At 39.4% G+C, this 16,407-nt stretch overlaps 1 protein-coding gene across 4 annotated transcripts in view; it reads right to left on the bottom strand.

Moving 5' to 3' along the window:
• Positions 1–16,407, bottom strand: part of kaznb (kazrin, periplakin interacting protein b) — a 182,875-nt gene that overhangs the window by 38,771 nt on the left and 127,697 nt on the right. For all 4 annotated transcript variants that reach the window (XM_033966596.2, XM_033966594.2, XM_055221714.1 and 1 more), the window contains one exon: positions 5,484–5,591. In XM_033966596.2, the coding sequence (XP_033822487.1) occupies positions 5,484–5,591 (108 nt within the window). The remainder of the gene's footprint in view (positions 1–5,483; positions 5,592–16,407) is intronic.

Here is a 16,407-nt window from a genome sequence, read left to right as displayed (position 1 = left end):
AAACAAGTACAGCGTGTCCAAACTGAAAGAAGAAAAGAACAATGCGTCCCACTGTTCGCCAGCCAAGCTCTCTATCTTGAATTGCATTACTCAACTTCCTGGATCTCAAAGCATGAAGGGAAGCGTGAATAAGAATGCAGAGTTCAAAATGGATTCCCCACAGATGTTATTGTGTGATGTGAGGACTTTGTGGTATGCACTGATGCATGCTGGGACTAGATATGCAAAAGGTGCTCCCGATCGGTATCTGTCAAGAGCACAGAGCAAGAGGAAGTTATGCAACAGACTTCAAAAGGTGCTTAGAAAAGTTGCTATGTGTCTTTTTAAACTAAGCTTAATTCGACAATGTATTTTATTTCTATCGTTGATTTTTGATTTGTAGTAATTTGAGCAGCTAGTAATGTCTTAATAAAAAGTCTGTGTGATGGGAGACATATTTTCTGATTGTGTCTCCCTGATTTCAGAGGGTGTGATTGACAGGTGGGTTAACCAATCAGAGAGATGCATGGACCGTTTGTGTCAAAAACAAACATGTCTGCTTACGTGTAAAAAAAAAAAGGAGGGAAAAAACAACACAACGGACTGAGAAAAGTTATGAGAGTATATAAGAGGAGTCGTCTTCTACATTTGAGAAACACGTGATACAAATGAGCGATTGTGGTTGGCAAGTGGCATGAAGCTCTGAGTCTCATAAGTTTGTTTCAGTGATGGTTTTCTTTCTCGTTTGAAGCACATACAAAGAATATATGAAACTAAATATGAGCAAGGGATGAAGTCAGCTGGATTTGAACAGAGAAAGTGAAATAAGTTACCAAGATTAACACACACGTCATTATAAAAACTGGAATTTAACCCAGAATTAAACTAGGATTTAACAGGACCAAACCAAGTCTTTACACAGGCTAAACTGGGCTTAAACAAGGACTAAACCAGGACAAGTTGGAACGCACCACAAATGTAGATTAGTACATTTGGTTCCAGTCAAATGAAGCTCATCAAGGCTAGAAATAACAGAAGAATTTGGAGCCGATTCATATTTAGAATTTTGACCGTGAGTATCATAGCAACCAATGAGCCAATCTGGAATGAGGCTGCTGAAGGTAACGCCCCTTTCTGCCTGCACTGATGATTTAGCAGGGATCGGGGCCATAGCAACGCTGTCAATCAAACCTGTTGCTAAAGCTAGTGGGAGTGACCTCAGGGCAAAGAAGGCTCCTGATTTGTCTGTTATTAATGTTCATATCTTGATTTACAGACACAATAGTGAAATAAAAACCCCAGGACCATGTAGAGCGGGTTAATATGAACATTTTAAGACCAAAATGATGAGGCTCACTGCAGCTGTTACAGAGAGAGGGGTGACAGTTTTTCAATAGAAAGTGAATTGGAGCCAGAGTCTAGCAGTTTAGCTATTTATAAAAACAGTCTACAGACTTAATACAAACATTTTTCACAAAACACTGACTGAAGCTGAAGTTAAACCACCTCTTCATGCCAAACTATTTATTTAATAGGAAATAAGAAAATCCAGTACCACAAAATGCCTGCCCTTTATTCTAATTCTTTGCTTAGCAGTGAACACAGGAGCTTAAAGAATGACGAGTGAAACTTAACCATACTGATTCTTTCATCACCCTCATGTTTTTCCTCTTTAACATTCGTTCCGTAGATTCCCTTCAGCTTGTAAATCTAGCTGTAAATTCCTGTAGACATTTTATAAAGCTTTAAGTTTGTTACATTTTTCAGACAGGCCAGACTTCCTAAACGGTCTCATTGGGTTACGCAGCAGCTAAATATTTCTTCAGTGGTGTCATTGCAAGATCTTTTTTAATAGAAATAATTAACTAGAGTGAATGTTAGTTAATACATTCTTTGAACAATGCAAATGAGATGACACTGGAGCGTGCAAACAAGATGAAAATAGCATCTATGACGATATTCACTGCAACTATTAATTATTTGGGTAATCATTTGGGTAATCAGTTACTTTTTTATGAATCAGTTAGTGATTAGACTGCAGAAAGACATGAATATTCTGGTTAAGCAGGAATCCATTTCATTTCAGCGGAGAATTTGGGAAAGGTTTTGCTGCTGAAATGTGATATAAAGCAGGTTTATTTGTGTTAAATGTTCTTTGTTCATGTGAGTCGACAATGTATCAATTCTCTGGGAGGCTTTAAAACAGCTCTGTAGTCCCTATAGAACTTATTTTACAATGACGCCCACAGTAACTTTTGGAATAAGGTGAATATTTACAGACAAAATAGTTTTTCAATTAAATAATACAAAAATATGCAAGTTTTTCATGTGCCATTATTTTTGTAGTCTAGTAGTCCAAAAAAACAAATATTTAATTACTAGATGATGGCAGGATTATTTCAGTAGAGGGTATAAAATACTCAGTCTCGGTCCTACAGTATCACAGTTGGAACTTTTCCGGTCCAACAGTGAAAGTTTCAGCGTTGAGAGCAGAGAAAAGAGTGGCACGTGTCGCCTTTATAACATTACTAAGTGCACTAGCATATGGTAGAGAGGAGTTGACGACAGGTTACCATTAGCCCCGTCTGTCAGAAGTTAGTGTTTTAGCTTTGTTCAGACCCAAAGAGCTCCGACCGGATCTGTGTCAGCCGAGGCAGTGGCGCTGTCAGTCACACGTGTCACTTCCTGGATTAGTGCCAGGCTCCATCAGTGAATCACACAGGAGCGCTGGGCCGGCTACAAAACACTTAACACGGGAATTTGTAAAGTGGAATAATTAAAGCGAGAATAAAGGTGTGATGGTTCCACTGAAAAATACCACTGGATACACGCAACAGGTTGTACAGACATAAACGCAATGGGACAATTTTGTATCTAGAGTTAATGTTAATATAACTGTATGTGTCTTTATTTGATAGGAACAAATATAACACAGAGATGAATGTAGTAATCTGTTGCATGTATCACAGTGTTTACAGCCAAGCCTAATTTGCAGCACTTGTGTCTTGTCTGCGTGTGTACACCAGGGGGAGTTGCTAAATGTAATTTCATTATGTGTTGCTTTCAATGATAATGAGGTCTCCCAGTTTCCTGCCTGAGAGCAACAGTCTTCATTTCTCAAACTTTCTACAGAGAAAATAGACGTCTAGACCTAAATAACAAAAGGTGAAGGGTCCACCACCTGTTTGACTCCATGGAGATGTCATCGCTTTGCCTGGAATATTCCCCAATACAGCATTAAACATGTTCATTTAGCATCTATTTAGTTATGCGTGTTTTTATTGTTAAAGAACATGCACTCAACATTCAAGGCAAAATAAAGCCATGAAATCTCCATGGAGAAAAGCGGGCGGTGTCCCCTCTTCCAGAAAAGCTACGCAGTGTGCCTTTAACACATCCAGGTTTAAAATGTAATCTAAACGTTCGAGTTTTCAAAAGCCGCTAAACCGTGACATTGAAATCATGGTCAAGACAAAAAGCAACTTTCGATAAAAAAATCCTCCTCCTCTTGAGTATTACTTTTCTTCTTGCCCGCACAAAAGCCAAGTTAAATCCTCCTCTCTCCTCCTCTCTCCTCCTCTCTGCTCTCTCGGCTGCACATGAGCGACCTGCCTGTCTGCATTATCAGAGCTGCACAGGGCTGATAGTCTCTGCCACGACTCCAGTTGTATTAAAACATTAGTTCACTCAGAAGGACGACAAGAAAAAGTGAGACTAAATCAAGCATTGAATGGATAGCACAAAGACAGACTAAAATGACAACTTGCAGTGAATTCAAATGCTATGCTTTTGCAGTAGAGTCGTGAAAGGCCTTGGAAAGAATGAATGCGCCACATAACAAAGCACTGGAGGGAGTTAATAGCTGTCATTGGAAGGATAAGAGGGACGTGGACACAAAACAAAAATCAATACAGATGTGATCAATAGTCTTTATGTATACACTATACACAGTAGCAGCCCTTTCATTACGACTGAGTGAGACCATCATGTAGAGCTGTGGACCATTGTGCAAAATGTTTTATTTGCCGTGCCGTGATCGAGGAAAATAAGTGGCTTTCCGACGGAATAATTGTAGTGAAGAATGATATAGAAAACAGCACTAACATTAAAGCAATTTTCAACGTGAAGCGTGCCATTTGTGAGGCATAAAGAAATCATATTCAACCTACATGTACAGCACAGTATGGAATCACCTTCAAAGCCTTAAAGTAACTCTAACTTTCTGAAGGTGGCACGTAACCTGCATGATTACTTGGAAATAGAAAGTTAAAACTATACTTCAGAAAACATTCTCCATAGAGACAGATATTTTGCCATATTGTGGAAGATTGTAGCCATGGAAATAAGCAGGAGGAGTCATGTTTGTGGAGAAGCAAGCCTGCTCAGATTAAGGATATATGTCTTTCTATAATTTTCAGTACAAAAAAAACTAAATGCTTTTATTTCAGAATATTTTTTGCCTAAAAGTTACACAATGTGGCTTTAAAATGCATGGTTTCAGTTAATATAAACTACTGGAAAAGAACATTTCAATTCTGTCAACTGTCCACAAAAGTGGACAAAAGTTTTAGACTGAAAAGCTCATCCAAGCTGCTTCTTCAGTTGTGGTCAGTTTACTATAGGACACTACCTTAAATCTGTCTGAAGGGAGAAGCAAACTACACTGAAACTAACACACCTATTTGTTTACAGTTTGTTTATTTACTAGGTCTATTGAATTACACTAAGTGTGAACTGTGCTTGCTCAGGCCCCTAATCAAGGCATGCCCAATGCGGCCCTCAGACCAATTTTTCTTGGCCCTCAAGCTTTCAGGTGCATTGGCCCATATTACTTTAAACAGTACTTTTTACTGTACATTTCTGAAAATCCACTTTAACAAGCCCATATCAAATATTTAATATGTCCCACTGACAATATAAACATGAATAAAGGTCTAGTGGTTCAGTCGAACTTGTAATAATAACACAGATTTGAAGTATTCACTGTATTAGTGACCAGTCCATGGCCCTCAATCGGCCCTCAGTTTTACCTGTGTTTTTATATGTGGCCCTTAATGAGAAAAGTTTGGACACTCCTAATGGTCTTAGCACCCTAATGGGTGCTAAGATCTGAACCTCACTATCTTCAGAGGACTGGATAGTGGCTTTGTGTCATGATCCCTGTCGGTCCCTCCTGTCAGATGTTATGACACTTTGAGATGGAGATGTACGGCGGACTGGGGTCCAGAGCAGCTCTCAGGACAGAGTTGGTACATTTTCTTATGAAGTGGCTGTTTAGTTTTTCCAGTATAACACTCATTGCACTCTTCACTACACTGAATGGAGTAGACCACATTACTTTGTTTGTGACTTGGTCTTTTGTCCTTTGGATGAACCAGTTTCTGACTTAAATCAAACCAACAGAACTGCAATATGATAATAAATAGCTAAATGTGCACCTGCTTCCTTGTAAACAAAATGAGTATTGTGCATGTCTTTCTACACATCACTGACACAAGCTTTACCTTTCCCGAGTGAGCAGTCCGGAGAGCCAAAGTTAGCCAAACTGGAGATGTCCGTGTTGTAGCACATGTCTGCCACCAGGGCCTTCTGTCTGCGGTGCACGGATGAATCTGCAAGGACAAAGTACATTTATGACTCTACTCTCTATGTTGGTTGATAGGGACAGATGTGACAGCTCATAGTCACACAATAATCCATTGTCAGTAATTTAAAAAAACAATGAAATCCGGTTAAATTAATTCAGTCATTTCAAGTTAAAATAAATCAATAGTTATTAACAGTGACTTTCTTTTGAACACATCTGAAAAGAGAAAACAAACCGCTTTGCATGTGTAACAGTTTAAATCATCAGTGCTTTTATAATTCCCTCTCATTGTGTCTTTAATCAACAGCACTACTTTAACAATATAAATTAATTAATTCAATCCGACTGGCCTCACTCCACAAATATAACTCTGACAAACACACAAACCACATCTTGTTTTAAAGGTGCAGTTTTCTAGTGAAGGGTCTGCAACTCACTTGTCTCCATGAAAATGTACAGCTATGCTTGAAATGTTCCACTGTGTGGCGTAAAACTTAAATATCTCCATGGAGAATAGCAGTTACAGGTCAAGAGCTTCATTTATAAAGCCTCCGTACAGAGAAAACAAGGTCAGAAGTGCGAGTACACAGCTTGTCACGTCAAAGTTGGTATTTATAAAAAACAACATGAACGTGAAACATCCACACAATGTGTGGAGCTGGAGTACGTGGCACACAGGGCTCAGAGACACGGCTCAGAGGTGCAGAGAGCAGCGGGGAGCCATGAGGGGAATGAGTCTGAGGAAGTCATGTTTGGTGGAAGTTTGAAACTGTTCATTTTGACTTTATTTGTCCAGAGAAAGACACAAAATGTAACTGAACTATGAGCCACAAATGGCTAAACTCACTCTGTGGTCAGGCCCATTGACAGAAATTTGGGGGCCCGGGGCAAACAGCCTCACATGGACCCCCCTCTAATATAAATTTATAAGATGAGGGTCCAATTCAGGGCCCCTAAGACCGTAGGGCTCGGGACAACAGACCCCTTTGTCCCTCCTGTCTACACCCCTGTTTGCGATCACGTGCACAGCACTGACTCCACTCACACACACACTCTCAACCCTACCGACCTCCATGTGCGCGTGGCTACAGCGAGGCCGAAACTTAACACGCGTGCCCCGTGTCCCTCCACACACACACTCACAGACAACAGCACTGACACGTCCTTCAGGCTGACATGTCCTGCACGTGCACGACAGCGCACAAAGTGATATGAGAACTAAACACCACTTCTGTGTGTTTCATGCTCTGCTTAAAAGCTGAAACAACAGGATAAGTCAGTGTGTTAAAACGTTGTTTCAGGGAAGCAGAGATCACTTTTCCTCTGACGTTCCATATACCGGTGTCCTCTGAGCCCCTCTGTGTCAATCAAACCCACTCATTATCAGCTCATGTTCAGGTAAATCTCATTCAGGACTCACATTGCTCTGTCCTTTTATGGTGACATGGAGGCGTTAAAGGAGCGTGGTGTGAGGTGGGGTCATGTGTGTCAAGGAGTGCTTATGGAGAGTTTCATGAATCACAATTTTTTTTTATTTTTTTTCACATATGTGAAATTAGTATTTTGTCTGTACAAACTCTTCCAAGTAGACCTTGTCGCTTTCTTTTATAAACGAGGCCTCATTTGCATGCATGCTTTCACTGTATTTCTTTTAACAATACAACATTGTTGGAACATTCTAAGCAGTGAAATCTCCAAGGAGACAAGTAGTTACATTGTGCACCTTTAAACTGAATGTTTTATTCTATATAAGAAATCCATCGACGTTCATTAGTTCATTAAATCCCTCCCTCCCTGATAAAGTACTTGACACAGGCAGCTTGAGCAGATCCCTCTGTACCACAGTCTCATTTACACTTTGTGACAGGTTTAATTTCAGGAGCGTATGTCGTTCATTTAAATCACTGACCTACAGGATGTGTCAGGAGCCGCCTCTGAGCCTTTAGCTTCTCTTAAACACATCTATTCTAGTCTGTGATAGAGATTCAATTACAATCTACACCTTTTCGCCAGTTATCTTTGAAATGATTTACCATCCAACTCAATCACTTTGACGAGATGAAATACTAATATAAAAAGTACATTTGGGCTTTAATTCACAGGCCTATTACCAGTCTCAATTAAAGCTGCACTATGTCACTTTTCTGATGGAGGGTCTGCCACCTGCCTGTCTCCCTGTCTCCTCCTAGAATATTCTACAGGGATATTAAACTCATCGATCACCAGCCCAAGACACAGGTCAGATCTGTGGAGAGGTGCTCTCAGGTAGAATGCATGGATATAAAATTAAGCAAACGCAACTGAATAAATGTGAAATAGATGTTTTAAGCCAAGAAATAAAGCCATAAGATCTCCATAGAAACAAACAGGTGGCACAATGATTTCAATACTCAAAACAGTATATTTTAATAACCGTATTAGTTCAAAATATAAAGGTAACCTGTGTGTATGCAGCATTTGTCAGCACTGTTTTGTAGATGAGCTTCATAAACAATACAAACTCAAATAGAGTTTATTGTGTCATGATAAAGTGTGTTTGTCTCAGCCTTGTGATAAATGTCACAGTGAAGCTGTGTGCTCTCTGATGGACTGAATGCCAATGTAATTACAGACTTATACAGATGAGTCTCCTGCTACACGGCTCTGTGCTAATGTTTGTGTTCAGCCCTGTACATTTTGTCCACTTTACTCAGTTATTATGAGCAATTAAATAAGCCTTATGCACTTTAATTACACACATAGAAGTGGTATTGTATTTAATGTTCATGGGTGGGGCATATATTTTATAGGCAGCTAAATATTGTTGACTAAATTTGTTAAAAGTGAGTTAAATGGACAACGGGGGTAGGCCACCTGCTTGTCACCATGGAAATTTTGGAGCTTTGCCTGGAAAGTTACACAGTATAGCAAGTCAGATCTATTTTTTGGCAGTTTTTAATCAACAAAACACCTAATTGAATAAACATAAAGTAGATACATTTAATACCATATTGTGGAATCTCCAAGGCAAAGGAATATCATCTCTTTTAAGCCAAACTCCTTTAATGCATGTTTAATGAAGCAAGTTACAATGTGAAGTTAAACTCTAAAACTGCCCCATAATATTCCCCCAATCTGCCATCCCCTTTAAAGCAGACTTTGTTGGGCGTCACAAAAGGCTGTCTCCCTAAGGCGACTAAATCTATACAAGTTTGTGTCTGCTTAAAACGGCCCGCTCATCACAAAGATCCCTCATTATTCTCACTCCAATGTAATAATTTCATATTGGGAAAATGGGAAGCAAAATAATCATCGTGTTGAAATTTCTATCAGTTCCTCCCAGGCAATTAAATGGAAAATGGCTTAATGTGAGATGAATTTTAACCAGTGTCTAAATAGGATTTCCAGCAGGGCACAAACTGAAAAAATATTGAGTGAAATTATGCGAAACCGTTCTGCCTCTAAGTTTACCACAGGGTTAAAGGAGGATCTGAGCGAGGGGGAGGGAAGGGGACAGGAGGGGCGTGACGGGATCGTACTGTCAATGAGCAACAGCAAGTTTGAACTGTAATTTAAAGGGTCACATGATCACAGTTTTACATAACGCTTTTCCACGTTTAAGGCACCAAAAGCACTTTACATGTGGGTCAGTGGACAAACACTCTACCAACTGAGCCTCTCTCGCCAAATTTAATTATAATTTAACAAGCAGTACTATACAAAACTACTAAAAAGAAGCGCGCCAAGAAGGGCATCTGACACAAAAACAAAACACCAAACCGATATACAGATCACTGTGTGGTGTTCTGTGACAAAAGGATAGAAAAAAGTAAAAAGGACAATAATTTATGTTGGTCTGCTGTCTGCTCGTCTTATCTTAAGGTGAAGCTGCTTTGCTTTGAATGTTCCACAGCATGGCATTAATATTTTGAGGTATATTTGCAGCATTAAAACATCTGTAATTAAATAGATAAGTTTCATATTGTGGAACATTCCAAGTAAAACAATTGCATTTCCATGGAGACAAGCAAGTGGCAGACCCTCCACAAAATAAATATCATGAATTAGCAAAAAAAAAAAAAAAAAAAAAAAAAAAAAGAAGAAAGAAAGAAAAATAATAAATAAATAAATAAATAAATAATAATAAATAAATTATATCTGTAATTTATTTATTTTTTGTGGAAACTTTGAAATTTTTTCCACATCAAAATGACACATTTTCTCTCTGCTCTATCTCACGCTGACAGAACCCACTCTGCCTCCCGTCGCACTAAGCACTTGTTTTGTACTTACTAATAGATTCTTTTTTTTTTACAGCAGCCCCTCTCCCCCTCTGACCCCAGCCCGTCCCGTCCCGTCCCTCCCGGTTTTATCAGGCACAAACACATGGCCCTACACCTCCACATGAGCCCTAAAACGCTGACTCCACTCCCTGTACGAGCATCTCTCCCTACACCTCTCATTAACATCCTTTACAGCAGATGGCCATCCTCAAACTGACATCAATCACTGACTTGATGGAGGAATAAACTCACAAACAGGACCAGGACAGAGCAGATAAACACATCCACAAACGCATCTAAGGAGAGATTACTTTAAGTGACGCTGACTCGGCATTCAACCTCCTCGTTTTATTGGCATCTGACCAGCGGGGAGGAATCTACAATCTGCAACAGCACTACACTGGGACTGGACTGAGACTAGACCTGGACCAGACCGGGACTAAACCCAGTGGTGAGTAGTAAGTTTTTAGGTATGTGTACTTTACATGAGTGGGTACATTTTACGTTTACTTCACTACATTTGAGAGCACATATCTGTACAACAACATTTTTAACAGGACTGAAAAGTAAAAAGTAATCATATGATTTCAAGGGTTATTTTTTACCGTGTTCGTGGTAACCTCCTGACTAAAGTTTTCGAGTTCAAGCTTCGGCAAAAATAAATACACAAAATTCATAAGAAAAATTAAGATGCTGATTCGTACTGTTGCTGTTGGACAAAATATGTATCATTTAAAAATCAATATCAGGACATTTAATACTTTAATAACAACACTTCTGTAAAATATTTTTACTTTTTACTCTAAAAGTACACATTTAAACAGGTACTTTAATACTTTTACTTTTTTCATGTGATACTTTTTACTTTTTTACTTGGGTAACTTATTACCTCTGTATCTGTACTTTTACTTAAGTAACAAAACTGAGTACTTCATCCACCATCGACTAAACCAGAATACACTTGCCAAGAAAACTGCAAATGTGACCTTTATCTTTATAGTAAAATGCAGAAGAGGAACTTAAAATTGGTTTTGGACAGATGAAAAAGTAGGACCGTTGCCATAGCGATGTCAAAATGTATAATAACAGTAAACGCAAATCCATTGAACACTTCTGTAAAAACTGCTAGTTAAGCTAGTTAAAGCAAGCCTGAATTTAAATTTACTCAATAAAATAATAATATACATTTAAAACAAACTGCTACTACATAGTCCTACAACAAATACCTATAAAACTGCAACACTACAATGATGCGATACTGCTGTGACATGTACTTCCTGTTCCTGCTGGTTCATATTGATAAGGTGTCCTTGGGCAAGACACCTCTCACCTTTTCTGTTTTTTATCATCCAAGAAAGTGTGTTAGTAGAAATGTTACTTTTCACCTTACAATAGAGAGGACTGTAGCTCAGTTTGAGGGTTGGTGGTTTGAATCCCACTCTCAACATAAACCAATTCCAGCTCATTGTGTCCTTGAGCAAGACACTTAACCCACCTCGCCCCAGTGTGTGTGTGTGTGTGTGTGTGTGTGTGTGTGTGTGTAGGGGTGTAGGGGTGTGTGTGAACGGGTGAATGGGTAAGTGATTCCTTGATGTAAAAAAGCTTTTAGTGCCTAGAAGGTGGAAAAGGGCTTTATAAAAATGTGACCGTTTACCATTTAGCAACAGGTTTGAAATACATCCATGCACTCAATACTCAGCACATATTCTTATTGCTGCGCCTGAGCCGAAACTGAAATAAACGACACTCATTATCACATGCATTACTACTTCATATTACCATAAGAGTCAAAACAAAAAAGACCTCCACATACCCCCCTCCTCCAAAAAAAAAACACTAAAAACAGAAAGCCAAGTTAAACGCAGATCCTGACAACAGATTCACAAGTTTAATGAGGCATAGTATCCTTCGCTCTAACGATCAACTAACGAACCACAATATTCTCTCTATCCCCAAAAATACATTCCATTATTATCTAACTGTGCCATACTTGTACAAAAACAGCACTGCATCGCCACACTCTCTAATTACAGGCACTTTTCTTGTTCAACCAAAACATACGAACACTCAAGGGACACCCATCTACCCAAGTGATTATTCCTAACAACACCGCTAGGGAATCGGGGGCCACTGTTTCTACTGTAAAACACAATACCAATACTAATACTGCATCGTCTGTATCCAGTGATGACGAATGGCTTTGGGGTTGACCTGCCAAATCAAATGGTACAGGACTAGGAGCCAGCGCTAGAGGCTCATTCTTCTTGTTGGCGTTCATATAGCTGCACAGATGTGAGACAGGGCGCTGGAAAAATCAAGGCTCTATATGGCCCACATAATACATATTTCTGTAAACCCGGGGGATCAGCTTCTGTCATTTCTACACGTGATAATCCAATGCAGCCAGCACCGTTTGAAAAAGCACGACTAGCAGGTTTAGACCGGATTAGCAGAGATATTTTTATCGTTGATTCAGAGACAAAAAAACAAATACAAATGTTTCCTGCACTGGCTGTGTTTACATAAAAAGGCGTATCGTTATCGTCAATATATCACTATGTGTGGACAAAACTACTTCTTCGTGATGTTCTCTTCTAGATCGTTGTTTTTTTCACTTGTAACAAAGTATGATACTGCAAAAAATACTACTACTACTACTATTATCGGTGTTCAGCGGTTTGAATCCCGCTTTTGACATTATTGGTAGAGGTCAGACGGTGCGATTCCAGCTCTTACAGATGAATGCTGTTGTTGTGTCCTTGGGTGAGACACTTAACCCACTTTGTCCCCAGTGTCTATGTACACTGGTGTATGAATGTGTGTGTAAATGTGCGTGTGTGTGTGTGTACGTGTGAATGGGTGAGTGGTTTCTTGATGTAAAGCGTTTTTAGCCTTGAAGGTCTAAAGGCGCTATAAAAATATGTGACCATTTACCATTTAGCTGTGCATATGACTGAATGGCTTTTATTCTGCACTAATCTCTCTTTTAATGTTTATTTTATGATGATTATTTGTGTATTTACGTGTTGATTTGTTTGTATTGTGATTTTAATGTCTTTCTTATTCTGTAAAGTACTTTGAATTACTTTGTGCTGTACAAATAAACTTGTCTTGCCTTATCATCACATTTGTTTTACTATGGAACCTTTTCATAATATTTAAATTCTAATGATTCATATCCATAGTATTTTAATCATTATCGTGATATAATTGTTAATTGCATTTGTATCGTCCCGTCTTGACTTGAGTAATGCGATTTCACTTAGATTGATCACATCTGCGCATTTTTTGACAAGGAAACTGATGCAAAAAGGTCAAACTAATGTGGCAAAGACAAAAATGCGAAAGGACATGTTAAAGATTAAAAGCGTTTGTTTAAAATGTATTTTACTTTGTTTCCTGAATTCAACAGTTATTCTAAAAATCCATGGATTAAATGACACATGTGACCAGATGTTTTTTATTCCTCTTGGGCATGCGAACATACACCAAAATCTAAGTCTCATTTATTCAACGACAGCCGTTTTGAATGTTAAAAGAAATACTCTGAAATGTATTACATATGCGGGCTCGCCTCTCCACAGATGTGCCTTTTAATTTGGCCTGGCATCTCCTGTTTGTTCCATGAATCAATTAGGTTAATGCAACGCGGCGGGACGTTCCAGAAAATTCAATAACATCTCCATGAAGACGAGGAGGTGACAGACCCGCCGCCAGAAAAGTTACATAGTACACCTTTAACAGCGCTGTCATTGGAAAAAGGTCAATGAACGAATTAAATCGCAATCCGAGCTGATTAGACGATGTTTCACAGCTGGACATGGCGGACTAAAGGGTTTAAGTCAATGAGAAAGGAATTACAAGTGAAGGTTAGTCCTGAAAATTTGTCTGTAATAAATCTGAGTCTCTAGTTGCAGCAGCAGCAGCGTCAGGCCCCCGGCAGCAGCAGCGTCAGGCCCCCGGCAGCAGCAGCAGCGTCAGGCCCCCGGCAGCAGCAGCAGCGTCAGGCCCCCGGCAGCAGCAGCAGCGTCAGGCCCCCGGCAGCAGCAGCAGCGTCAGGCCCCCGGCAGCAGCAGCAGCGTCAGGCCCCCGGCAGCAGCAGCAGCGTCAGGCCCCCGGCAGCAGCAGCAGCGTCAGGCCCCCGGCAGCAGCAGCAGTGTCAGGCGCTCGTGAGCTGCAGTGTCAGGCTAACGAGTGATGATATGTGGAAAATGTGAGCTGTCCGTGCGGCTGTATTCGTTTATAGACTTGGGAATTGATTAGCAGAGTTTTCACACATGCCTCTGGTGCCACGCCCAGACCAGCTGCTCCAAGACGTCCAAGAAGAGGCCTCTCTCTGGACAAGGCGTCAACTGTCCCGCCTCGAGACAACACTTCATCTGTAGTTTCATTTTCAGGGCTTAGGATGTTATTGCATTCTTTCAAAATTCAAATGAGTTTCCTGTTTTATTACATGTGTGTATATTCTATGTATATTCAGTGAGGGAATGTAATGAAGTAAAAGTATTAAAGTACTGTTTTTAAGTACAATTTTTAGGTATCTGTACTACATTTACGTTTTAAAGTAGATGCTTTTCACTTTTCTACATTTGAGAGCAGGTATCTGTACTTTCTACTCCAATACATTTTGAACTGGACTGAAAAGTAAAAGTATTTTTTATGATTGAGACCTGCTGAAAAGTCTGAGGGTTTATTTTTACCATGTTCATAGTCTGAGCAAACAAAAAGATACAAATAAAAATTATTGATTTAATTGCTTTGGTTGAACAAAATCTTTATCAATACATTTGAATCTTCGGGGCTTTGAAGATTTGTGTTGAAAAAGTGATTCTGTTCAGAGTGAGCATTATAAACAACTTCAGGAGCTGGAATATGAGCTGACAAACTAATCCTATGCATTTCAGGACATGTTTGTACAGGTCTAAACTAGAGCTACACAAGATTTTTCTAAAAGCCAGGATATTTTGTTTTCTTTGCAATCAGATTTTCTATGATGTAAATAATAACAGCCATTGTGATTTGATAATTGCACAAACTCAAACTGTGATTCTGATCAGACTGAGATATATTGTGCTGCCCATAAAACATAAAAAAAACCTCCCTAAAACATCAAAATAGGCCAATACTCCTGACAAAGATCTGAACATGGTCTCCTGTTATACATGGCAACTTCTGTAAATGCAGTGTTTACCTGGACCGGGCACTTTAAAGCACTTTACATCAAGCAGTGACTCACCTTTTATCCACACGCACATTCAAAGAGCTGTTGTTACTCAGACGCTGCAGGCAATATGAGTTAATATGGATCTAAATCAAGGACACAAGCACAGCATCTCACACGGAGTGGACTTCTGACCTCCAGATCAGTGGGCCAATGTGTTTAGACGGGAAACACCAGAACAAAATACTACTCCAGGTCAGAGACAAGAAGACAAACATTATGCTCGAGTTAGAGTACTATTACTTCAGAATAGGAGCGCAAAGAGTAGAAAAGTATTTGGGAAGCTTTATACTCAAGGCATAGTCAGATTAACTGTCTGAATGTCATTTAAATGTATAATTCAGATGGGAATTACAGTTAAATAAAAGTTAATTGTAAGGATGTTACAGACGGTTCAGGAAACACAACTGTTCAAATAACTATTCTTACTCACAGTGCAAAAAGTAACCAAAACTACTGCCTACTGCCTGTACTGCTACCTCAACCAAAAATATTTCTCAAGTAGAAGTAAAAGTACGGTGCCATAAATCTACTCTCAGATTTATCACAAAGCTGTTCAAGTCCGTGTATCTGAGTACAGCCCATCTCTTCTCCTGGCGTACATATATTGATGAGGAGACATCAAAACACATTTCAAAAGTTCATACGGAGTTTGCATATTATACCTTAAGGGAAAGATCAATATTTTAACCCAACTGCTCAACAATACTCCCAACTACGTGACCTGAATGTGAACTAGCTGAAGCGCTCGGATACTAACGCAGGTGTAAATAATAGAACTAAACTCGAGTGGAAATAGTCAGAAACTGGTAGAAGAAGCGGAGTACACCCACGCCTGAGCCAGCTCTCAGCCTGACCGGGCCTCCACCTCCCATCAAACTGAATACAATATATCTGCAGTGTACGACAACGCAAGCTCTCAAACTATGTCCGTGGAATTATACAAAGCAACATGTTGTATTTACAAGACAACTCTAGTTATAAATATTCCCAGTTAGTCACACGCAGCTGCCTGTAAAGAAAGAACAAAATAATTATGATAGAATCCATTTTGTGTGTAAGACTCAACATGCAAAAACAAGTGTTGCTCTGCTGTTAGGGACAAATGGAGCGCTTTGTCTTGCTGCCAGGTTTATAATCACTAGAGAAGTAGAAAAACATGGGATTTCAATGTGCTGGAAACAAAAAAAACATCTCAAAATAATAATGCACTGAATCACAAGTTGTACTAAACAATGAAAGTTCAAGTTACAAAATCTATACCTCATGTTGCGGGGATTCACAATATTGTTTTCAAAAGCAATGTTTAAAGATATTACTGATTTGCCTGGAATGTTTCACAGCGTGGTATTATGTCT

Source organism: Periophthalmus magnuspinnatus, chromosome 5 (genome assembly GCF_009829125.3).
Source record: "Periophthalmus magnuspinnatus isolate fPerMag1 chromosome 5, fPerMag1.2.pri, whole genome shotgun sequence".
Classification (NCBI taxonomy): Eukaryota; Metazoa; Chordata; class Actinopteri; order Gobiiformes; family Gobiidae; genus Periophthalmus; species Periophthalmus magnuspinnatus.
Note: the sequence above shows the minus strand (reverse complement) of the source record. Positions and strands in the feature narration are given on the sequence as shown.